This window comes from Podarcis erhardii (assembly GCF_964252035.2).
Source record: "Podarcis erhardii genome assembly, chromosome: 16".
Classification (NCBI taxonomy): domain Eukaryota; kingdom Metazoa; phylum Chordata; class Lepidosauria; order Squamata; family Lacertidae; genus Podarcis; species Podarcis erhardii.
Genome location: NC_138514.1, coordinates 24,458,335 through 24,482,895, shown reverse-complemented (window position 1 = coordinate 24,482,895; position 24,561 = coordinate 24,458,335). Strand labels below are relative to the sequence as shown.

Below are 24,561 nucleotides of genomic sequence, written 5' to 3'. Positions count from 1 at the left end.
TATTTTTGAGCAAGAGAAAGAGTGTGTGTTTGTGCCTAGGAAGGAAGTAGCATCTCTTTCAAGAGACATAAACCACTCCTTCCTTATCCAAATGATTCATGGTGCCCTGACCCCTTGCCTAGCTGAGGTGGCTCTGGGGGTAACCAGGGGACAGTTGAGGCCAGCAGTGAGTGAGACTGAGTCAGGAGGTGTTGTGGCAACCCAGAGGTGGATGCAAGGAACAAGGGGTGGTCCAGCAGATGACACAAGCCAGCTGCTTCCATAGGAACATAACAGAAGGACGTGAAAAGAGTATGCAGCGCAACCGTCCCGTTTTAAGCGGGACATCCCAGATTGACAGAAGCTGCCCTGGCTTCTGATCCCCATCTTGGGTGTCCCATTTTGGCTCCTGTGCTCTGGCTGTGGAGCAGAAGGTGGCTGTTTCTTTGTCCCACACTGTGGCCCAAGTCAGTTGACTCACACCAGTGCATGGGACCAAAAAAATGGAAGCAAAACCTACTTTGGCCCCATGCGTCACCACTCTTCCTCCTCCTTCCACCGCAGAACTTATGGAAGCCAGCTTCTGGAAGTACCAGCAGAGGTGGAGGAGGCAGTGGAAGCCATGGAGGGGGCAGAGGAGGAGGAGGCAGACAATGGCACAAGGGGGGGCAGCAGCTGGCAAGCGAAAGAGAAGGCAGGGAGGAGGTGAGTGGGCAGGCAGTGGGGCAGCAGGGTGATGTGTGGAGGTGCCCCAATTTGCCCTCCCAAAATGTTGGAGGGTATGAAAGAGCACCGGCTGGATGAGGCCAACAGCCCAACTAGTTCTGTATCATGTCCTTACAGTGGCCAACCAGAGGCCTGTGGGAACTTGCCAGCAGGAATCCAGGGCAAAAACCCTCTCCTCCAATGTGGAGCAACTAGATACATTTCAGTTTAGGTTTAGGCCTGGTTTTGGCACAGAAACTGCTTGGGTCACCCTAAATGATGAGCTGGGCCATTGCAGTGGTATCTCGGGTTACAGACACTTCAGGTTACAGACGCCTCAGGTTACAGACGCTGCTAACCCAGAAATAATACCTCGGGTTAAGAACTTTGCTTCAGGATGAGAACATAGTATATGATGAGCTTAAAAAAATGTTTAAGTATAACTTTATTAAAAATACAGAAGGGTTTTCTACTAGGGATAACGGACGCAGGTATAGCAAGAGAAGATCAGAAAATATTCCTCTATGCTACAGAAGCAGCAAGGGTCCTAACTGCTAAAAAAGAAATTGTGCCAACAAAAATGGAATGGCAAGACAAACTGTTAGAGTATATTGAACTGGCTAGATTAACAGAGGCAATTAGAGATCATACTAGACAAGAATTTCAAAAAGCATGGGGAAAATGCAGAGAATACTTCACAAAACAGTGCCCTAAAATTCATACCTGGACTTGTTTCGATTAATGTCTGTAGGAGACTTTGTGGATATTTAAGTTATAATTAGAAAAATCTTAATAATTATTCATAAAGGAAACAGCTTATAAGAAGTAAATAAGGATGTCAGAAACAGGATAAACGAAGTCTTTATTTGGTTGTTTGTATTGTTGTATATTATGCTTGTTGTTTGTTATGTTTGTGTCTGATGGGGGTGGATTTCTGTGTTGGGGGGGTGGGGGGTTTGTGGTATGTTGTAAATTTCCAATAAAAATTATTTTTAAAAAAAGAGAGAGAAGCTAACCAGAGGTACCACTGTAATTCTCTTTGACCTCTCAGCGACCTGGAGCAGCTGTCCAAGTTAAGTGTGGGTGGCACCCACACTAAGTTGTAGTTCTTGTATCCTAGTTCATCCTGATGAGGACCCTGACTGGCCAGCTAAGGTCACTGTCTCACAAAGAAACCTGTCTGACTAGTTCATCAACTTCCTCTGTTAATCTCCAATGCACTGTGAGTGCCACACCGCAAGAACTGGAAGCGACTTGGAGCATCATCCGGGTTGACCCCTAAAACCTACAATGTTACTATTATTACTAATATTATTATCAACCCACACTTAACCATAAGGTTAAGGGCATGTTACATCATTAAGGGCAGGTTACATCATTAAAACACAACTTTCTAAAGCAACTTACAACTATAAAAATAAGATGGGTCCTAAAACTATGCATATCTTAAGTGTTAATAGCAAGGGTAAAGAAGTGGGTCTTCAGCATCCTCTGAAAGCTGTACAATGAAGATGCCAGATGCACCTCTGTGGGGAGGGAGTTCCACAACTTAGGGGCTGCCGTAGAGAAGGCCTTGCCACCACTGCAAACCTCTGAGAGTGGAGGAACTTCCCCTTTGCCAATTGCAACACCCAAGACAGTCTGTAGGCAAGGAGGCAGCTTTTCAAATATTTGAGGACTAAGTCCTTTAGGGCTTTAAACACTAGCATGAGCCCCTTGAATTGGACCCAGAATCTGGCACCATTGAAGCTATTTTAGAAGAGGGGTTTGTATGAGATCTAAATAGAACCCCAGCTAGTAAACTGGCTGCTGCACATAGAGCGCATCACAAAAATCCAGCCTGAAAGTTATCAGAGCATGGTCAAGTCATCTCTCTCCAAAACGGTCCTTAGCTGGTGGATGCATTCTGCATCTGCTGATGGGACACATCAACCAGCTATCTGCTTCTGAAGCATCTGAACTGTTTACACAGAAATTGGCAAGTTTGGTCAGAAAGTGGATCTGCTGCAGCAGCAGGTTTGGTCCACAAAAGGGCTCTTATCAGCCTCCTTATCAACAAAAGGATGCCACAGATGATAAACTCCTGCCTCTCAATCTTGGGTATCAACCCCTCGCTATCTCCTTCGGCATCAGCTGGGGGGGGGGGAGCTGCAATGCTTCCGACAAAGCCCTTGTCTCATGACATCAGCTCTGCATTCTAGATTTTGGGTAGCCATAATCCTCTATAAAAAGAAATCTGGGGGAGCCTCAGGTACCCAGGACTGAATAAACAAAGAAGAAGTCTGGAAAGTGTCTCTCCATCTTCACCTGCCATGAAGCTGTCTTTGGCTGCTTTCGTCTTCCTCCTCCTTGTGGCCACCTTTGCCCTGGCTGATGCCTCTTCAGGTGAGTCAAGGGTGACTATCCATCCTCCTCTCCTCTCCTCTCCTCTCCTCTCCTCTCCTCTCCTCTCCTCTCCTCTCCTCTCCTCTCCTCTCCTCTCCTGGGGCACAGGCTGTAGGTCAGTGGAAGAGCCCCTGCTTTGCTTACCATAGGTTTCAGGTGTGACTCCAGCATTTCCAGGTAAGGCTGGTAAAGGACTCGCTACCTGAAGCCCTGGGGAGCAAATGCTCACCAGTGAATGATGCTAGTAAGAGAGATGGACCAGGGCTCTGACTCAGGATAGGGCAGCATCCTGTGTGCCTGAGATTTAGACCCTGTTTTACAGCTGAAAGATGGGCAGGATGGCTTTCATCATTAGGCTGTAATAATTATAGAGAGGGGCTGGTGGGGAGGGGAGGTAGAAATTTGCTGGAAACCACAGGAGGGGAGAGTGCTCGTTTGCTGAAATCCTGCTTGCTGGTTTACCATAGGAAGTGTTCCTTCACTGTGCGACCAGGATGCTGGACTAGGTGAACCATTGGCCTGATCCAGCAGGCTACTTTTATTAGAGGGAGATATAGATAGATAGATAGATAGATAGATAGATAGATAGATAGATAGATGATATAGATAGATGCTGGATGATAGATAGATGATAGATATAGATAGATAGATAGATAGATAGATAGATAGATAGATAGATAGATAGATATAGATGGACAGAGAGATTTGTACAATACTTAGAGAGCTAAAAAATATTTAAGTGCTTTATAAAGGCTTTTAAATAAATTAAATTAGGATAGGGCCTAGCAATGGGTGATGATTCCATCACATTCTCTCTTTCTTTGTTCCCCATACTTCCAATTGTCAGGTCCATTTTCTGTATTTCCACATTGTTTGCCCGTTCTCTTATTTAAAAGCTCTCATGAAAATTCACCAGCTTTTTAGAGAAAGCTCCAAATCTGCACATTTTTGCAAAGTGTATGCTCCCTAGTGGGGCCAGAGGGGGCTTCTCTTTGGCTCTGTGGTGCCAGGGTGATGGGTTCTCAGAGCTGAAGTGTCACAGGCCCCAGAGTGAGTCTGCCCACCCAGACTGGTCTCTGGATCTCCTCACAAGGAGATACACAAGGTGTATTGAATCTGCAAAAAATGTCTCACCCAATGAGAGTTTCACAGGGCAAAGAATCCTGTATCCTTGGCAATGGGATGGTGGACAGTTGAAAGGGAGAGCAACCTGTATTGAGCCGCCATTCGTTTCTCTCCATCAGGGGAAGACACCAAGGAGACCCAGGATAAGGTTCGTGATGGTAAGCCTTCCTTGTCCTCCCTCCTCAACCATACTCAAAGAGGAAGCTGGTGCCAGATTCACATGGGCAGTTCCTTCTCTACTCTGTCCTAAGGATGCTGTTCAGACAGCCATTTCATAGAATCATAAAGCTGTAAATTTGGAGGGCACCCCAAAGGTCCTCTAGTCCACCCCCTGTCATTCAGGAATCACAACTACAGCACCCCTGACAGGTGGCCATCCAACGTCTGCTTAGAAAGCTCAATTGAAGGGGCTTCCACCACTTCCAAGGCAGCCTGTTCCACTGTTGAATGACTCCTACCCTCAGAAAGTTCTTCCTAACATTGAGTCGGAATCTCCTTTCCTGTTTTTTGAACTCATTGGTTTGGGTCCTCCCCTCTGGCACAGCAGGAAAAGAAAGCTTGCTCCATCTTCCATGTGAGAGTCCTATCACCATATTTCAGGCCTCAGTTTTTAAGGCTGCCCCTGCTGCCCCAGGCTGAGCCTGTTGTGTGGGAGGGAACATCCATTGCAGGGAGATTCAGGCTCCTTTCAGTTCAGGTGGATGGGGAGTGAAGGAGGTCTATTCCAGCCCTCCCCAGTGAACCTCCCTTGATCTGAAGGAGAATGAACACTTTCCCTCTCCAGGAGAGGCTGGGACCTCCCAGAGCCTCTGTGAAAACTATCCCCCTTTCACATTCCATGGTACAGAAGCCACTAAACTGTTCCAATCCTCACCTCTCCTTCACAGGCTCAAGCCACTGCTGCATGAAATATGAAAAGAGACCCATTCCACTCAAGCTCTTGGTTAGCTATGAGTATGCAGGCAGTACCTGCCCCCTGCCGGCTATCATGTAAGTAGCAGCAAGTTTATATTTATATATATATATTTTTTTAAAAAAACAAAAACAACCAGAAACATCTGAACGTTCTGCATGTTCCAAAGTAACAAAGGGTTTTCTTTCTTTTCAATTGTTTGGCTCGTCACTGAATTGCAGCCAACTTCATGTACTTGGCTAATGATCTGTACAAATCCAGCCCACCAGCAATTCTCTTGAGTTAAGGTCCACCCGGGTCACATCCACCCCATTCATTGAAAAGACATCGGTGCCACTTAAAGAAAGACTCTTGAGAAGTTTAGTTTATCCCTTGCAGAACTACAGTTCCCAGGACACTTAAGAAATCACAACTCCCAGTATTCCTTGGGGCAGAGCCAAAACTGTGAAAGTGGTATTAAGAGTGCTTTAAGGGGATGAAGTGTGTGAGAGCAGAGTCATTCGTAAGTCTTCTAGCTGTCAGAAGATCCCTGGATGGAATCTCCTCTCTGCCCTGGGTTGGACAAGTTGCCTTAAGCCCCTCAACTCTGATTGGATTATGTTAACCATATTTATATTATAACTCTCTGTGGAACGCAAAGTGGTGTATATGTGGCTCTCCTGTCCCCACATCATCTTCACAACAATCCTGTGAGGTAGGTTAGGAGACTATACTAGACTCAAGATAACTCATAGAGCTTCATGTTATGTGGGCATTGGAACCCTTGACCCTGGGTCCTAGAGGGTGAACGTCGGGACTAGACCTCAGCCCCACCCCAGTCAATCCCAAGTCAGAGAACAACCTTTTGCCCGGCCTTGACCAGCTTGGAACTAAACAGACATTTCACCTTTTGCAGATTCATCACAAAGGGGAATAAAAGGATCTGCACTAACCCCGATGATCAGTGGGTCAAGGATCTCATCCGCAAACTGCCCCCACCATAGAGACAACATCCCTCCCCTTCCTTCTCCACAGGAAGAAAAGAGAGGCCAGGGCTCAAGCTGCTTTGAATGCTGAAGAAAAGAAAAAGAAGCCATGCAAAAAGTGAAGCAATGTGATTAAAGGGAGTGATGCTGATCATGTGCTGAGTGCCTCTCATTTATAGCCTCGCAACTGAAAATGTACATTCCCAACCCTTTCGTCCTGGCCAAAGGCTGAGGTGGGGACCTGGGCTGGGCCGGGGGTGGTGGTGGCTCTCAACATTTCACCTCATATCTCATATTGAACAGGGGCAGCCAACATGGTATCCTACAGAAGTCATTGGACTACAACTCCCATCATCCACCTTGATCATTGACCATGATGGCTAGAAGTTGATGGGAGTTGTAGTCCAACAACAGCTGCCTTTCCTTTCCAAAGAAAGCTGGAAATCTGGCCAATAGATGGTGGAACTGAGCACAGGAGGCAGGGCTAGGACCTAGGTAAAATCCAGCTGCCAAGGCAACATGACTACCCAAACCTGGAATGGTATTCCCTCCTTCATGGGCCCAGGACCGCAGCCCCCTCCTCAAATCTGGCCAGGCTAGCATGGGTGGAAGGGGAAGCTCACTTTTTCACCCAGGTGCTCCCAGTCTATACATATTAGGATGTTTCTAGTCATCAGCAAAATTCCAACCAGTCCTGGCTGGGCAGGGCAGAGGAGGCGTTCAGTCCTCCATCTCTCAAAGCTTGGGGGGTGGGTGGGTCTGATAGCAGACAACTCTCCCATCCCAGAGAAGGAGCCTTTAAATGATTTATACCTTCTGATGCTGAGCAGAGTCACAAAAGTTTGTGGCACGTGTGTGTGTGTGTGTGTGTGTGTGTGTGTAAACTTCTGTTTTATTTTGGTGTTTAGGATATGTGTTTCTGTGTAGTGCACCCCTCCCACTCCTCTCCCAGCTCTCAGAGCTGATTGCAACTATTTGAATCACTCCCCCTGCCCCTGAATAGCCAGAAACAGGGGAGGCAATAGCAGAGGAGGGGGTTATTGCTGCCATGGCCTGCTCACAGGCTTTCCAGAAGCCACTGGTTGAGACATGTGTTCTGGTCTAAGTGAAACCCCCTATGGCCTGATCCAACAGCCAGGTTCTTCTTACGTTCACACTGTAAAACAGGAGTTGGATATTCTCAAGGAGGAGCCCCTGCCCTAACCCTCCCTACTGCATCCTGGACCAGACAAAGTTTCTGGACACCCTTCAGAAGGCAGCCCCATGTGGGCCATATTGCAGCAATTCAACCATGGGCTTTGTCGGGACCACTTCTGGCTTTCCCAGGAACAGGAACTGAGCAGAGCCCCTCAACCCAGCAGACCTGCTGGATCCTGAGCTGTAAACTAGTTTCAGCAAGAAAATCCTGTCTATCCCTTAAGCTACATGTTGGCATCCATCTGCCTTGGGAGACAATGGAGGAGTGAGCCTTTTTGGGGTGAGGTCAAGCTGTTGGAAGGTTGCAGCACCTGCTGTGGCTGTAGAGACCGATGTGGGAAAGACATGTTTTGTTGCAGCTGGGGCAGATGTAAAGTTAAAGATCTTCTTTTGCTACAGGAGGTGATCAGCACCACAGAGCCAGTTGACAGCTGGGTGCTTCTCAAGCAGAGAAGACACTCATTTGGAGGGGTGGGGTGGGGAGGTCCAAGGGGTCCCTACAGCTTTGACAGGGAGAATGCAAATCCAGGCCTGATAAACAAGATAGTCAAAAAGGAGGTCCAGGTGGGCTTTTGGTGGAGCTAGCAGACAGGAACTGGCCTCTGCCAGCACCAGGCAGTGATGGAAGAAGGTCTCCACTTTTGACAATGTAGCCTTTTTTCTTTTTTCTTTTAAAGGAGTCCTTAAGGTCATGGCTCCACTACACCCACAGCCTGGTTGCTACCCATCCATAACCCTAAAATGGGTTGTTTTTCTCAGGAGCTTGTTCCGGCTGCCCTTTGCTTGCTTATTGCCCTGATGGTCTCCAACCCTCCCCTGATGTTTTTGAAGCATCTAAGTTCTTTGTGGGTTTTCTCAGAAAGTGGATCTGCTGCTGCAGCAAAGTTGGTGCACGAAAAGGCTCTTATCAACCCTTTCCGCAATCAAAAGGAGCTGCAGATTATGGGCCTCATGATCGGCCCATACACTGCCTCTCTATCTTGGACATCAGCCCCTCGGTATCTTCATCGCTATCAGAGGGAGCGGAAACTTCGCTGCTTTATACAAAGACATTTTCCCCATGATGTCACCTCCCCATTCTAGAGACAAGGTGGCCAGACTTGTCTATAAAAAGAGACCAGGGGATCCTCAAGGTACTGAGCATTGAAGGAGTCGAGGAAGGAACCTGGGAGGGTCTTGAGTCCTCCCTCCATCTCCACCTGCCATGAAGCTCTCTTCAACTTCCTTCGGTTTCCTCTTCCTTGCGGCCCCCTTTGCCCTGGCTGCTGTTTGCCCATGTGAGTCTGCCCCTTTCTTCTATCCTTTATTTTGAAAGTAGTAGTAGTAGTAGTAGTAGTTGTAGTCGTAGTAGTAGGACAGCACAGGCTGTAGGACAGCAGTAGGGCACCTGCTTTGCTTGCCATAGGTTTCAGGTATGACTCCAGCATTTCCAAGTAGGGCTGGTAAAGAAAGCCCTGGACAGCAAATGCTCATCAATGCATGATGATAGTAAGAGAGACAGACCAAGGCTTTGACTCAAGGAGGACTTCCCTTTGCTTATGTAGCCCCAGGGCAACTGGCCCTCAGTGCCACTGTGGTGCAGGCACCAGAATGAGTCCATTGGCCCAGTCTGGCCTCTGGCTCTTAGCAGGAGTGGAGGGGACTGGTGGGGAGATGGCAGGGATTTCCAAACACAGAGCTGAAAAGTTGGCCTGCAAAAAGGCACTTGTCTCACCCAGAGAAAGCTGCCACAGGATTTCCTTGTTTTGCTCAGTGAAAAAGCCACCCTAAGAAAGTCTCACCCAAGTCATAAAGGTAAAAGTAAAGGGACCCCTGACCATTAGGTCCAGTCACGGACGACTCTGGGGTTGCAGTGCTCATCTTGCTTTACTGGCCAGTGACCTGGTGGCCTTAGGGAAGCCTCAGCCCCCAACCCCAACTCTGATGAGATGCAGGTGGGAGAGCGAGTCAACAGCTTCCCAGGGGAGGGAGAGGCTCTGGAGGGTGAATGCCAGGGTGCCCTCCTCTTCCCCACCCCCAGGCTAAAGCCGGGATGCCTTTCTCCATGTAGCTCTGGGACAGAGCACCTGTTTGCCTATAGATGGTCCCAGGTACAGTCCCAGGTGGAGCTGGGATATAAAGGTAAAGGGACCCCTGACCATTAGGTTTAGTCTGACCAACTCTGGGGGTATGGTGCTCATCTTGCTTTACTGGCCAAGGGAGCCGGTGTACAGCTTCTGGGTCTTGTGGCCAGCATGACTAAGCCGCTTCTGCTGAACCAGAGCAGTGCACGGAAACGCTGTTTACCTTCCCGCCGGAGTGGTACCTATTTATCTACTTGCACTTTGATGTGCTTTTGAACTGTTACGTTGGCAGGAGCAGGGACCGAGCAATGGGAGCTCACCCCGTCACGGGGATTCAAACTGCCAACCTTCTGATCGGCAAGTCCTAGGCTCTGTGGTTTAACCCACAGCACCACCCACATCCCCACCCAAGTCAAAGGCTAGCAACAAAAGTTTCATGGGGAAAGATTCCCATATCTATGGCTGTGGAACAGTGGACAGTTCATAGAGAGAGGAACCCATAATGACCCTCATTTGCTTTCTCTCTTTCAGTGGAACCTGCTAAGGAGACTCAGGATGTGGCTCATAAGAGTAAGTCTTCCTTGTTGCTGCCTCCTCAACTATACTCAAAGGGGGAGCTGGTGCCAGACACACATAAGCAGTTCCTTCCCTAATCTCTGTCCCAAGGATGTTCTTCACACGACCATTTTGGGCAACGTTGGTCACAGTTCTCAAGGGCTGTCCATTGCTGAGCTTGTTGTGATGGAGGCAATGTCCACCAAAGGGGGCTTCAGACTCCTTCCCATGAAGCATCCATTCAGGTGGGTAGGAGGAAGGTCCATCCCAGCCCTTTCCAGAGACCTTTCCTGGATCAGAGGAAAGACAGTCACTTTCCCCCTCCAGAAGAGCAGCAGGCTGGGACCTCCAGAGCCTCTGGGGGCATCATCTCCCATTCCTCTTCCACACTACAGAAGCCACTAAATTATTCCATTCCCTCCCTCTCCTTAGGAGCCAACTGCTGCCTTAATTACGTAAATAGACCAATTCCATGCAAGGCCATAAAATACTATGAACGGGCACCCAGCACATGTGCCAAGCCGGCTGTCATGTAAGTAGCAACAAACTTCATTAGATGGAGGGGGGGGGCACAACTTTGCATGTTGAAAGTATCAAACGCTCAGGGCTGTTTGTTTCAAATCCTTGGACTGGTTCTTCATTTGCAGCAGATTTGTGCAGATCCAGCATACCAGCAACTCCCCCAAGTTAAGCTGCAACAGATCACATCCACAGCTTACGTTGAAAGTGCCATTTCTAAGAATCATAGAATTGCAGAGTTGGTAGGGATCCTGAGGATCATCTAGTCCAACCCCCCTGCAATGCAGGAATATGCAGCTGTCCCTTACAGGGATCAAACCTGCAACCTTAGTGTTATCAGCACCCTGCTCTAAGCAAGAAAAGAACCTTGAAAAGTGTAGTTTAGGCGACACAGAGCTACAGTTCCCAGCACCCTAGGGAAACCACAGTTCCCAGGATTCTTTGCAGGGAGAGCCACAAGGACTGTGAATGTGGCATTAGAGGGCCAGAGTAAACCCTAAGTCTTGTAGTTGCCAGGAGGTCCCTGGCTCAAATCTCCTCTCTGCCCTGAACTGGCCATGTGGCCTTTGGGAAACATCAGCCCCACAACTCAGTATTTCTATCTCTCCAAGGAGCTCAAGGTGGTATATGTGGCTCTCCCCCTTCTATATCATCCTCACCACAACCCTGCGAGGTGAGTTAAGTTGAGAGACTAGGACTAGCCCAAAGTCACCCAATTTAATGGCTGAGTGGGAATTTGAACCTTGATCTCCTGGGCCTTAGAGGGTAAAATCAGGGCCGGATTTAGGTTTGATGAGGCCCTAAGCTACTGAAAGTAATGGGGTCCTTTATATGTCCAGCTGTATCAACAACAAATTGTCGCTGTTTTTTGTGTTGAATATATGCTATATGGGAATTTATGGACCTAAAAGGTATCTAAAGCCATTTGCACATAACAAAATATGCATTTTATCAAAGTAATTGTTGAACTGAAATACAATTAAGAAGTAGTGGTGCCCCGCAAGACGAATGCCTCACAAGACGAAAAACTCACTAGACGAAAGAGCTTTCCATCTTTTGAGTCATTCCGCAAGACGAATTTCCCTATGGGCTTGCTTCGCAAGACGAAACGTCTTGCGAGTTCTTGCGAGTTTTCCCCCCTTTTTCTTAAAGCTGCTAAGCCACTAATAGCCGCTAAGCCGCTAGGCCTTTAATAGCTGCTAAGCCGCTAAGCCGCTAATAGCCGCTAAGCTGCTAAGCCGCTAATAGCCGTGCTTCGCAAGATGAAAAAACCGCTAGACGAAGAGACTCGCGGAACGGATTAACTTCGTCTTGCGAGGCACCACTGTATATTAATAGTGGGGGCACAAGAGAGTGGAGCCCTAAGCTATAGCTTGTTTAGCTTATACGTAAATCTGGCATTGGGTAAATGTCAGAATCAGCTCTCTTCCCTGCAACCCAGCCACACCCCACCAGTCCTGAGCTGTGGAACTTCCAAAGCAGAGAACTGCCTTTTGCTCGGCTTTGACTGGGCACTAAGCAGGCCGTTCCTTTTTCATAGAGTCTACCTGAAGAAGAACAACAGAAAGGTATGTGTTGACCCCAGCAAAGAATGGGTCCAGAAGATCTTGAAGTGTTTTCCACCACCATCCTAGAGACAACATCCCTCCTGCTCCTTGCTCCCTCCTCCTTCTCGTCAGGAAGAGAACTGGAACCAAGTTTCAAGCTGTTTTGAATGCCAGAAAATCAGGCTTCTGCAATATGATTAAAGGGAGTAGTTCTGAGCATGTGCAGAGTGTCTTTCTTTTAAAATTGCATATTTGAGTGTTTAGATTGCAAGCGTGTGGGGGTGGGTGCTTAAGGGTCAGCTGGAGTCATGGCCCTTTTGAGTTTTGTCCTGGACAGAGCAGAGCGGAGGGCTAGCAGGGCTGGGGGCTCAGCATTTTCAGCTCAGGCAGCGACAGGGAGAGAAGCTCCCCCAGCTGGAAATCCTTCTGCAGCACACTCTGTTAAAAAGCTCCAGATCCCTACATCCTTTTCATTGGGAGAGGTGTGGGTTTTTTTTAATGCAAACTCATATTTTTATTTTTGCATGAAATAAGATCTGAGCCAGAGACAGGGGTGCCAACTTGAATAAAGTATTGGGAGGGGGAGCAGGTAAGCCCTGCCCCACATAATTGATCACATGACATGTCACACACACACACACACACACACACACAGTTTGAATGGCAATGTTCATCAACTTGAGTGGAGCTCTAATATTTTATCGAGGGGTGTGGCTGAAGGGACTTTGGCCCCTAGGATTTGGCTCCTATGGCCAGGAGAGTCTTGCTGCTACCTTCAGACAGGTGTGTCACTATAGCCTCTGTTTCTATGATTAAAAGCACCCTCTAACTGTCAATCATCTCCATGATGTCACTCATTGGCTAAAAACAGCGATAGACAGGTGCAGACTCATATCACACAATCAATTGGATAGCGTCTTAACATTTTGAGCAAGGGCAGCCAATGTGATGCCCGCTGGATGCAGGCGGTGCTGTGGTGCAAACCACTGAGCCTCTTGGGCTTGCTGATCAGAAGGTCAGCGGTTTGAATCCCCGCGATGGGGTGAGCTCCCGTTGCTCTGTCCCAGTTCCTGCCAACCTAGCAGTTTGAAAGCATGCCAGTGCAAGTAGATAAATAGGTATCGCTGTGGTGGGAAGGTAAACGGCATTTCTGTGCGTTCTGGTTTCCGGCATGGTGTTCCTTTGCGCCAGGAAGAAGCTGTTGAACTACACCTCCCATCATCCATCCTGACCATTTGTCAGAGCTGGTAAATGTCGGTTCTTTATCTCCCCCTGCCTGGCCACCAACCTGGATGGTTTTAAAATAGGATTAGACATATTCATAGAAAGTAGTGTTCCCCAGGGGGTACTCAAGGGTACACAGTACCGGCACCTCTTCTTGTTGTTATAAAGTATGGCACTTACTGTAACAACTTCATTGTGAGTACCGGCACCTATTGCTCTAGGAAAAAAGCACTGATGGAGAGGGTGATTGATGGCTGCTAGTCATGATATGTTATACCACAGACTATTATGTTACACTCCCTCTGCCCCTGAATAACCAGAAACAAGGGGAACAACAGCAGAGGAGGAGTGGTGTTGGCCCAGTGTGCTGCTCTTGGGTTTCCCAGAAGTATCTGGTTGCACAAATTAAGCTGGTGGCCCTCCATCACTACATTTTCCTGGAGGAACATGCTCCCTACTTTAACTGTGCTTCTCTATCATTCTCCGCTCCACATTTTTCTAAACTCAAAAGCAATATTGCAGCCTTTCCTTCGCATCCTGTCTCTGTTTCATGGGATGCTGGTCCCTGGCCACCTCCTCACTGAGGAGCTGCGTGGGCAGAAACTGACCTCCTTCTCATGAAATTTTCTTCCTGGAAATGGGCTTAATCTTTCAATTGCACCCAGCTTCCCTTTTTCATTAACAGCAGCCTCGTTTGCCACTATGGTATCATCTCCTCAATTCTGGATATGGAAATTACATAATCACAGATCACCGAGTTCATGGAAACTCGTCTTGATGAAACTGAACCAACCCCAGTAAACAAAAGAAAAGAAAAAGGAAACCAGCTTATGAAGGTCGAAAGCAAGGAGGGTTACAATGAAGGTTTCAGAGCAGAGGCTTCAAAAGACTTTTCTCCATGGACCACTTGAAAATTGCAGAGGGCATCACAAGCTGTCATGGTGATTGCAGTGCTCTGTACTAGATGCTTTCTGGCTTCTTAAATTTATTGCCTTGTGTTTTATTTAATTTTATTTTTGCTGATTCATCCTGTAGTTTTGTTGTCCACACCCAAATATTTTATTGTTTTTATTTATCCTAGAAGCAACCATCAATATTCAACAGTTCCCACCCCACAGAAGGATCAGGTGCCTATTTAATTACACTTACCTTTTTTTAAAAAAAACAATAAACCTGAAATGACTTTAAAGATATCATTCCACAAGTTGCTATATGTTCTCAGAGGGCTTTAACCGTATTAAACTATGGAACTCACTTCCACCAGAGGTGGTCATGGCCACCAGCTTGGATGGCTTTAAAAGAGGATTAGACAAATTCATGGAGGAGGAGAGGGCTATAGATGGCTACTAGATGTATATATGCTGAATATATGCTTCTGAATACCAGTAGATGGAAACCACAGACGGGAAGAGTTGCTTTTGTGCTTGAAACCTGCTTTCTGGTTTCCCTCAAACATTCTGAGAGATCAGGATGCTGGACTCGATTGGCCACTGGCCTGATCCTGCAAGCTGTTCTTGCATGAGAGTAACACCAAGTCTCCCCACCTGTGATTCCCAGTACCTGGTATTAAAAGACATTCTGCTCTGATTGGGGAGACACAAACATCTACTAGCCCTTGTGACTAGTAGCCATAGCTAACATCCCCACCCCACCGCCAGGAATTTGTCTAATCCTCTTTTAAAGTCATCCAAGTTGGCCATCATTACCTCATGTAGGAACAAGTTGCCGCCACAGCCTCACGACGTCCGCTGCCAGTGTAGAGAGGGCCAAAAGAATGGACACAGGAGACTGATACAGCATTAGGTTGAATTAGGCCACAACTTTATTAATTACAGGGAAGAGTCAGTTTGGGAAAGTGTTGGGCATGTATACAACCCTCTGCAGTGCAGAAATCACAGCTAAGGAATATTTTCCGTGCACAAACTGTTGCACTTGTGTTACCCTGCTCACCATTTTTCTAAACACAAAACCCCCAAGTGTTGCATCCTGCCTCTATATCGTGGGATGTGGGTTGCTTGCCATCCCCCAGTGTGGGGCTGTTTGTGTGGAAACTGCTGACCTTCTCATGAAAGGTTCTTCCTGTGAAATGTGCCTCATCCTACATCAGCCTCCTTCAATTGCTGCATCTTTTGATTGTGCCTAACTTCCCCTTTCTGCTACCCATGAAATGATTTGCCCCCATGACACCATCTTCTCAGTTCTGGAGAAGCTTTGTGCGTGTCCTCTCTGTGCCACACCTTGTGACTTCATCCAAAATCCTGTATAAGAAGAGACCTGGAGGAGCATTAGGTACTGAGCAGCTGAGAAAGCCTTTTGGTCTGTCCTCAAATCTGCTCCTCATCACTAGACAACATGAAGATCTCTCTGGCTGCCATAACTGCTCTCCTTGCTGTGGTCTTGTTCTCTCTGGCCACTGCTGCCCCAGGTAAGTCATTTCAACTCCTTATCTCTCCACGTGATTCTCCTAGGAGATTTGGGACACTCACAGGGGCTTGTGGTGACTTTTCTTGGTCCTTGATGGGCTTGGGGGTGCTCTAAAATGAGGCACACTTAGTGAGTGCAGTACAGGAGCTTGTTCTTTTGAGATAAAGCACTTTGAAATGAGGAGACATGGTGAGGGGCATCAGTCTCTTCATCTAAAAAGAATTAAAACGTTTCATGGAGAGCAATGTCTGCTGCGACCCTCTTCAGCTGACCTGGAAACCTACTGGAGTTGTCAATTCTTGTTCCGTGGCATTGATTGACCTGGGGTTGGACATTAGCTGGAATAAGGACATAAGAATGCAAGAAGAGCCATGCGGTCCAGAACCATATTCTCGCAGTGGCCAACCAGATGCCACAATGGGAAACCCACAAAAGCAACTCTTCCCTCCTGTGGTTTCTAGCAACTGATTACTGCCTCCAACTGCAGAGGCAGATCATAGCTATTAGCCATCAATAGCCCTGTCCTCCATGGAGTCATCTAACCCTCTTTTAGAGCCCTACAAGTTGGTGGCCATCACTAGGGTGGGCCATCTCAGGGCCAACTGGCCAACCAGTTTGTTGGAGTGGTGGCCCAGTGCTGTGCTTAATGGGGAGGTGTTTTTGGTTGAACACGCCCCCTTGATGCAATGCATTAACCCAAGATGGAAACATCTTAGATAGTGGGAAAGAAAAGACATAGACACATCCATGCAGCAGGTGGAGGGGGGAGGAAAAGGAAGTTGTTCCAACAATATTTATAACAGTATTTATATTTGCATTTATAGCAGTAAGTTCTGTTGTCACCCACCCCAGGACCTTATAGGGATAGGGTAAGACATCTTAGAAATGAAATGAATAAGTTTGAGGCATGACAGCTACATGGAACCCACATGTCAGGAGGGCCATGCTTCTCTCCCCCCCCTCCATGGCATCCCTATGAGATCCTGTTCTTTTCACTGGGGCTTCATCAGGAGACCTTCCTTGGAAATTGTGCCCCATTGTGCAGAATTGGACAAAATAACAGGAATGATTCGGGACCAGAGATTTACAGAAGATTGGAAGAAGTATATGAATTATTTGAAGAGCAACTGTAATCAACAAATTACGCTAGTAGGACTACAAGAAGTTTTGTAAGGAGAAATATACGAAGTGTTACAAAGTAGAAAAAGATGGAGATATTGGTTATGAGTTTGAAATGTAATAGGGAAGATAAGAAAATATATCCCAGCCACACACAGAAAACCAGGGTTTCCCCCTACACACATCTCCAGTCTCCAATTCTCTTCGCCTTCCTCCATCCTGGCACAGGTCCAGGGAGAATTCTGAGGGCCACATACTCATGACAGGCCACATTCAGAAGGAGGTGCCTAACTGCTGCTATTAAATATAAGGGATAGAGAAAGGGAGAGCATTGCAGGCCAGTCAAGTGGATGATGGTGCCTCTGGTGATAGCTACTTTGCATTTAATACATTTACTAATTTTAGTCAACAAATCACAGTACCTGGGTTTGATGGGCTCAGGGGTGCTCCAAAATGAGGCACCTTGAGAGAGTCTGTGTAGCACAGCAGTTAAACGCAAGACTTGTTTTGTTTTCAGCATAACGTAAATTGGGTATAGACAGGATAAAGGGCACCACACTTTTTATTAAAAGGAATTTAAAAAGCAATACTTTATTCAGAGAAATGTGTGGCAGTGATCTTGTCTAGTAGACTTCAAAGGCTATCAGAGCTGGCTGTACTTGCTCCTTGGCCTTGATAGGCCAAGGGCACCGGAGGAAGGTGGAGAGCAGGGACTGGTAAAGGGAGGAGAGCATGATCTGGGGAGAGTTCTGAGGGCCAGAGGGAGAGCCCTGAAGGGCCACATTCAGCCATTCAGTCCCCCACTCCTGCCTTTAAATGCATGAGCCTCTATGGACAGGTAAGATGGGGGTAACCCTCCGGTCAACTGGATGATGGTGTCTCTGGTGATAGCCACTTGGTTTTTAATGAATTTAGGAAATAAATAACAATACCTGCTTTCCCCACCTCTTATAGCTGAGGCAGAAGCAACTCCCTGCTGCGCACAGAATTCCAAGAAGGCATTCCCAAAGGCTAGGGTGAAGGATTATTTCTACACCAGCAGCAGATGTTCTCTGCCTTCCATAGTGTAAGTTTCAGAGGCTGGGCAAGAGCCCAAAGAACAGTGGGTGAACGTGGTTCAAAGGATGAAGGGTGAAAGATGATGATGACAAAAGGTTCCAGCATTTGGGGGGGGGGGCTATTTTGAGTTTGGGGGAGACACTTAAAAAATCATGAATAGGTCTGAGAGATACAGAGGAATTGTCACCAGGGAGCCAAGATGGGTTGTGTTTTCCCACTAGGGATGGTAACAACTCTCCAATTCAGCTTCTGAGTCTTAAGTTCAGGTCAGTCAATTTTTCAGAGGTATGCATATATATGTATGTATATATATATACATGTCACATATATATATGTATGTATATATATATGCATACCTCTGAAAAATTGACTGACCTGAACTTAAGACTATATATATATATTGCATGGAAATTTGTAGACAAACATTGCATATTACTCATAATCCATGCATTTATGCAAGCAATAGGTTGCACTTTTGTACATTATCACCATTAACACAGACATATTTGTGTGTACGGTTTGGTGGGAGGACTGGATTGCAAAATTCAGAGAAGTGCACATTTTGAAGGAGAGGTGCAATTCAGTGGTTTTGGTTGGGAATTTGGTGGGGCTCTTATTACACTGTGAATAGGAGAGATTTCTCCCTCCTTTGTACTCCCTGTCAAGGGTGGGCTTGGGGCCTTTTAACGTGGGAGGCACGTTTCTCTGCCTGTTTCTCCAGATTCAAGAGAGGATGGGTCCTCACACAAACGGAGAATTCAAAGAGCATATTCAGTGACACATTAATGATGTCTGTTTCTTTCCCTGACAGGTTTATATTCAATAGTGGGAGGTCAGCCTGTGCTGACTCAAATGCTCAGTGGGCCAAGGATCTTGTGTCATATCTGGACAGTGCTATGAATACCACAGCCATTCCTTCCACTACCACCAGTGCATAGACCTCATGAGGAAAACGCAACCTGAATCTCAGCAAGCCCTTTGCCACTTCAATGGGCCTCCTCTCTCTCTTTCCCCACCTCGAATTCTGGCCCCTTCATGGCTGAACAGACTTTTCATCCAATGGATTCTCTGCCCATCAAGCAGACAATCTGCCTTCTGGGAAAGGCTCTCCCAGAAAGTGGTCCCTGAAGTCAGCAAGTGCCCCTTTCTTAGCTGCTGGAATGATATAATTTACACTATTTGAGGGTTCTTTAGTTCACATAAAAAACCATCTATTTCCAAGCAGCTTTTCCAAACCTGGATCAAGTTCATCCATTTTGTTGAATTGTTTTTAGCTTCAATTGGCCTTTGAATAAAAGCACAATTAATTGTCCTTGTTTTGAATTCCATTGTGGTATCATCTTACTTGGTGGGGTCATGCAAACAGCTATTCTGAATTATGCTTTTTGGAGGGGAGGGGATGTTGGGTATGAGTTTAATGGAGCCAAGGGGACAGAGGCCCCAAACGGGTTGGAAACCAGTGAGTCTGTGTCCTCACTGTGGAAGTGTAGGGCAGACCTCTATTCTCAAACACACATTTTCAGGAAGGAGGGAGCCTGGAAAAGTGAGGCCAGCAGCCCTGACAATAAATGAGGTTCTAACCAGGTGCTGAGTCAGGCCAATGGCTCATCTATCCTAGCATCCTGTTCTCACAGTGGCCAACCAGATGCCCCCAATAGGAAACCCACAAGGAGGACCTGAGCACAAGAGCAACTTTCTCCTCCATTCATTTTCTCAATCATCTTTTAAAGCCATCCGAGTTGGCAGCCATCACAGCCTCCCATGGGGGAGAGCTCCATAGATTAATACTGTACTGCCTGGAGGATTTCTTTACTGATATTCTAAGAAGAACATGTGCTTTGTCTCTAAGATTGGACTGGAAAGTCCTTCTGGACTGTGATGCATTGTGGTTTATTCTCCCCCCCCCCCCCATTTTGTTATTTTTGCACTTTTTTGTAATAAATCAATAAAATTTAAAAACCACCACCACCAATAGCCATCATGGCTGGTAGCCATAGCCCTGGGATGTAATCCATTGGAACAGTCAAGTACAACATTCCATATTTCCCTAGAGTGGGCACAGGCAGGGGGATGTTACTCCAGTCGGAGCATCCTCTCCCTGCATGTGATCTGGGAGATGGACGTGGCCATGGCTGACTCCATAAAAGAGCTGAGTCACACAGCCATTTTCTCTCTCTTGCTGATCTCTGGCTTGTTGCTCTCTTGCTGCCATGCTGCTTTCCTGCAGCCATTTTGGTCTCTTAATGTAATTTTGCTGTCTGCTGGCTCTCAGCCAGCAGCACCTGAGCTCAATCTCCATATGAGATGAACTCACAGTTTGTCATGTAACTACTAGTTAACATCTGCCTTTCAGGGATCAAATCATGAACTGAAATGTGAGTAAACTTCTGGTTACTTTGTGCCTTTATTCTTTTAAGAGGGATAAAAGGGGCACCAGGAATAATCCATTTGGGCAAACCAGATTGGGTTACTTAACCAAAGAGATTCAAACGAATCTGCAAACTAGCTTCCTGCTATATTGAGGGGAATCTGCTCTGCTTCATCACTCACTAGGGGTGAGTGAAGGAAGGATAATACTTATTCAATATATCCTTTCCTATATCCTCAACATTCCCACAAGAGAAGCAGATCATACCTTGACACACACACACACAGTCTGACAACAAAGAACTGCAAACCAGCAAGAGCCACACAGTCCTGAGTGAGAAGGTAGAGTGGTTTTATTTGATCCATGTGCTGAGAGGGTCGCAGAAATTCAGCAGGAAGGACAGAGAGTGAGAAAAGGACCCTTTCCAAGTACAGATACCAAAAAGGCAGAGAAGGTGTTCGTTTGACAGGACTCCATTTGTCAGAGGATTATTTTTATATATATATAATAGAAAAACACACAATTCCACACCAAAATGTACACCGCTTCTGGGGGGAGGACACGAGTCTTTATTCCCTCCTCCCGTGTTGATTGTCCATGTAAGAAATTCAGAGTTGTACATAGATGCAGACTGTAAGACTTCAAAACGCCCCCTGAAACCCTCCTGTCTCTTTGCACAAAGAGGACACCCAGGACTTCACATCTGCGGCAGGACAAGAAGAGCCTTGCCACCCCAAGACCACCATTCCTTGGCACACCAGCTCTTGAAAGCATTGGAGGGGCCATAATCTTCTGGTGCTTGCAACTTCACCACCCAGCCTGAGTTTTATCAAGAACTACAGCTGTGTTTGACTGTCCAGACTGGTTTCCATTTGCTTAGGTGATCTCACCCCTCTGCCTTTCATGGCAGAAGTTCAATAGGCATAGAGGGAACTTCTCTATGGTCATCAACTGTGTCCTAAGAGGCTGCTGATGCTGCATTTTGCAACCCAAAGTTCAAGCAGTTCAGAGTTTGAAATGCGGTCCTTTGAGATAATCACTTGACAATCTGTCCCCAGCTCCAAGCTCAGGGTTGGGATCTGAAGGAGACACCACTGCAGAGTTGCTGCAGGGGGTTGCACCAGATGACTTCTAACTCAGCAATCCTATGATTCCAGCCAGTTTGAAACTGGTTCAGGGATGCTGCCTTCCCACTGGAGCAATTATTAGTCAAAAACTTTCACAGAAACACAACCCTACCCCTGGGGTTTTGCAGCCTGGAGCACTAAAAGCTTTGAAATGGGTCTGCAGTAAGTTCCAAGTTACGAGACCACCGCTGACTCACTCCAAATCATGGTATCACATCAGTAGGAGGGATTTTTTTTTAAAGAGGAAGTTGAAAGTGTTTTGGGTGACCTCGCTTTCTAAGACTTTTGAAACAAACTCCACAGAGAGAAGGTTCAGGAGCTGAGGAGGGAAGCCCAGCTCTCTCACCCCTCAGGACTAGCAGACCTAACCATCGCCTGAGCGCCTCTTGAGAATGAAAGCTCAAGATCTGGGTGATGAGTACAAGTCCCCCTCCCCACTTTCTTTCTGACAGGACAGCAAACAAAGCAGATCAAGTGGGAAAATGTGAACCTGTGCTGTGCAACGTCAGCAGTGAAAGTCGTGCAAAAGGCCCCCATGGGATAATATACACTGCACACACAGGGCACGCCATTTGGCACCCCATCCTGTTCCCCTATGTAAATATTTCTCTCTTTCCACACCTTGACTTAGTGAAACTGGACTACTCAGCTGCCATGGAGCTCCCCTATCCCCAAAAAAGCCATGGGTTTGCACCCAAGAGCTGGGAAAGAGAACGGGAGTGTGTTGGGTATGGTGTGTGCGTGTTGGCGGTGTTGGCGTGTATGGTTGTGGTGTGTGTGTGTGTTGTGTTTAGGACATCAGACTTGGAAGCGCAGGTGTGAGCAAGTCATTGCCTTTTCCATTTGAAATCCACACTGAACACTGAACAGGTGACACATGCACTTCCCACCCACCCCTTTCACTTGAAAACACTTGCCACAACCAACCACGTTCCACAAGACACAACGGCAGCGCGCACAATTTCGACACACGCACACAGGGTGGCAGCAGCACTGAGGGGTGCTTTGGAGATCCCAATGAGGGTGAAGGAGAGGAGAAGAAGAAGAAGGGGCACATTAACACACTCCTAACGCTATTTGGTTCATCAAATGGACTGCTCCAGTGTGGGGTTTATTGTCCACAAAGCCACAAACACACCCAACCGTGTGGCAGGAGAAAGCAGCTGCCACAGCTGGGAAAAAGCCAGGCACCCCTTCAAGCAGCATATGCCACCTTTGCCTTCTTCTTATCCAGGGAATTTTCCTTCCGTAAATGTTTCCAGCCACGTTTGCCTCCTTCTTTGCTGATGTCCCTGTCCGTTTTCCGCCTCTTTAGAAACATGGAAATCTGAGGCCGGCTATATCAATGGGCCGCTGGAACGGAAAAGACCTTTCAGGCACTTCAGAGAGTCTCTCTGCAAAGCTGCCTACTGACCACCTCTGTGCTTGGACGGGTTCCCTTCCATCCCTGAGAGAGAGAGTTGTCTCCACTGTCGGTGCAGCCACGGGGCTTGGAAACCAGCCTGCACTTTTTTATTTGAAAAGCAGGTTTAGGTGCTACCTGGGGTCCCGTCCCCCCCACTCTGTGGCATGAGCCAGACCCCTTATTGCACACTTCAAAATGTAGTATACATGTACAGCTCATTTGCCCGCCCAATGCACCAACTTCCAGAGACCGCAGCAGGCATGCCCCATTTTCTCTGCTCTCCACATTTCATCAGCAGATACACAAATAGGGGAGCACGCAGGGGTGTCCCTTTGGAAGACAGACACCATTGCAGCTTGGGGGAGCCCCCCCGGCCCTTCCCCGCCCAATTTGGACCCCAGAGCTGCCCAGGCAGCTCTCAAAGCGCCGGAACCCAACACACTCATCACAGGACGCAGGAGCCACGACGGCACCCTCCCCGATGCCCGCTATGGGGCGGACTCAAACTTGGGGATCCCCCCTCTGCCCCACGCAATGGGGGGCAGGGGCCGGTCATGGTCCTTGTCCGACTCGGGCTGGCTCTGGGCTCGTTCCGGCTTGGGGGTCAGGGAAGGTGGGTCGGGCTGCTGAACGGAGAGAGTCCTCCGGAGGTGGTTCCGCTTGCGCAGGAAGTCCGGCTGCGAGTGGAGGCCGAAGCTGCCCTTGCGCAGGATCATGCGCGAGTTGTTCTTCTTGGGGCGGGAGCGCAGGCTGGACTCCAGCGAGGCCAGGTGGGCTGCGTAGCCTTCGCTCAGGAACTGGAAGGAAGAGGAAACAGAGAAGGACAGAAATCGGCAGCATTGAAGGCAGTTGGACTAGACCCTTGGGGTACCTTCCAATTCTACAATTCTATGATGATTCGGGGGGGGGCAGAGGGGACTGGCTAGAGGGGCTGGGAGTTGGGGGCACTGTAATATGGTGGTTCCGCTCCTTCCTCCTGGGCCATGTCCAGAAAGTGGTGGTGGGGGATGAGTGTTCAGACCCCATGGCTCTCACTTGTGGGATGCTTTTTGACATCTACATGAAGCCCCTGGGAGAGATCATCAGGGGGTTTGGGTTGGGTGTTCATCAGTATGCAGATGATACCCAGCTCTACATCTCTTTTAAATCAGAACCAGTGAAGACGGTGAAGGTCCTGTGTGAGTGCCTGGAGGCGGTCAGAGTGGCTAACGGATTGAGGCTGAATCCTGACAACACAGAAGTACTGTTTGGGGGGGGCAGGGGGCAGACAGATATGGAGGACTCCCTGGTCCTGAATGGAGCAAGGACCAGGTGCACAGCCTTGGAGTCATTTTGGACTCACAGCTGTCCATGGAGGCACAGGTCAATTCTGTGTCCAGGGCAGCTGTCTACCAGCTCCATCTAGTATGCAGGCTGAGACCCTACCTGCCCACGGACTGTCTCGCCAGAGTGGTGCATGCTCTAGTTATCTCCCGCTTGGACTACTGCAACGCTCTCTATGTGGGGCTACCTTTGAAGGTGACCTGGAAACTACAACTAATCCAGAATGTGGCAGCTAGACTGGTGACTGGGAGTGGTCACAGAGACCACATAACACTTGTCCTGAAAGACCTGCATTGGCTCCCAGTACGTTTCCAAGCACAATTCAAAGTATTGGTGCTGACCTTTAAAGCCCTAAACAGCCTCAGCCCAGTATACCTGAAGGAGTGTCTCCACCCCCATTATTCTGCCCGGACACTGAGGTCCAGCTCTGAGGGCCTTCTGGTGGTTTCCTCACTGTGAGAAGTGGGGTTACAGGGAACCAGGCAGAGGGCCTTCTCGGTAGTGGCACCCGCCGTGTGGAACACCCTCCCATCATATGTCAAGGAAATAAACAACTATC

General features: G+C 47.8%; 3 protein-coding genes and 1 long non-coding RNA gene across 6 annotated transcripts in view; 3 read left to right on the top strand and 1 right to left on the bottom strand.

Annotated features, from left to right (window-relative positions):
* The first annotated feature begins 2,834 nt into the window (after nucleotides 1-2,834).
* Nucleotides 2,835-6,226, top strand: LOC309331185 (C-C motif chemokine 5-like). The gene is made up of 4 exons (XM_081843244.1): nucleotides 2,835-3,069; nucleotides 4,314-4,352; nucleotides 5,082-5,184; nucleotides 6,003-6,226. The coding sequence occupies exons 1-4, from the start codon at nucleotides 2,997-2,999 to the stop codon at nucleotides 6,088-6,090; spliced, it is 303 nt and encodes a 100-aa protein (XP_081699370.1). The 5' UTR covers nucleotides 2,835-2,996; the 3' UTR covers nucleotides 6,091-6,226.
* Nucleotides 6,227-8,344: 2,118 nt separating this feature from the next.
* LOC309331154 (C-C motif chemokine 3-like) lies at nucleotides 8,345-12,169 on the top strand. The gene is made up of 4 exons (XM_081843237.1): nucleotides 8,345-8,546; nucleotides 9,864-9,902; nucleotides 10,320-10,419; nucleotides 11,947-12,169. Exons 1-4 carry the CDS (start codon nucleotides 8,474-8,476, stop codon nucleotides 12,038-12,040), a joined length of 306 nt encoding a protein of 101 aa, XP_081699363.1. The 5' UTR covers nucleotides 8,345-8,473; the 3' UTR covers nucleotides 12,041-12,169.
* Nucleotides 12,170-15,457: 3,288 nt separating this feature from the next.
* On the top strand, nucleotides 15,458-19,093 carry LOC309331157. Its single transcript, XR_014151733.1, has 3 exons — nucleotides 15,458-15,602; nucleotides 17,675-17,786; nucleotides 18,591-19,093. It is a non-coding gene; the product is annotated as an uncharacterized lncRNA (long non-coding RNA).
* A 1,388-nt stretch (nucleotides 19,094-20,481) lies between these two features.
* Nucleotides 20,482-24,561, bottom strand: part of PITPNM3 (PITPNM family member 3) — a gene marked incomplete at its 5' end in the record, with an annotated part of 66,197 nt that continues 62,117 nt past the window's right edge. For all 3 annotated transcript variants that reach the window (XM_081843078.1, XM_081843077.1, XM_081843079.1), the window contains one exon: nucleotides 20,482-23,476. In XM_081843078.1, coding sequence (XP_081699204.1) covers nucleotides 23,168-23,476 — 309 coding nt within the window. In that variant the 3' untranslated portion in view covers nucleotides 20,482-23,167. The remainder of the gene's footprint in view (nucleotides 23,477-24,561) is intronic.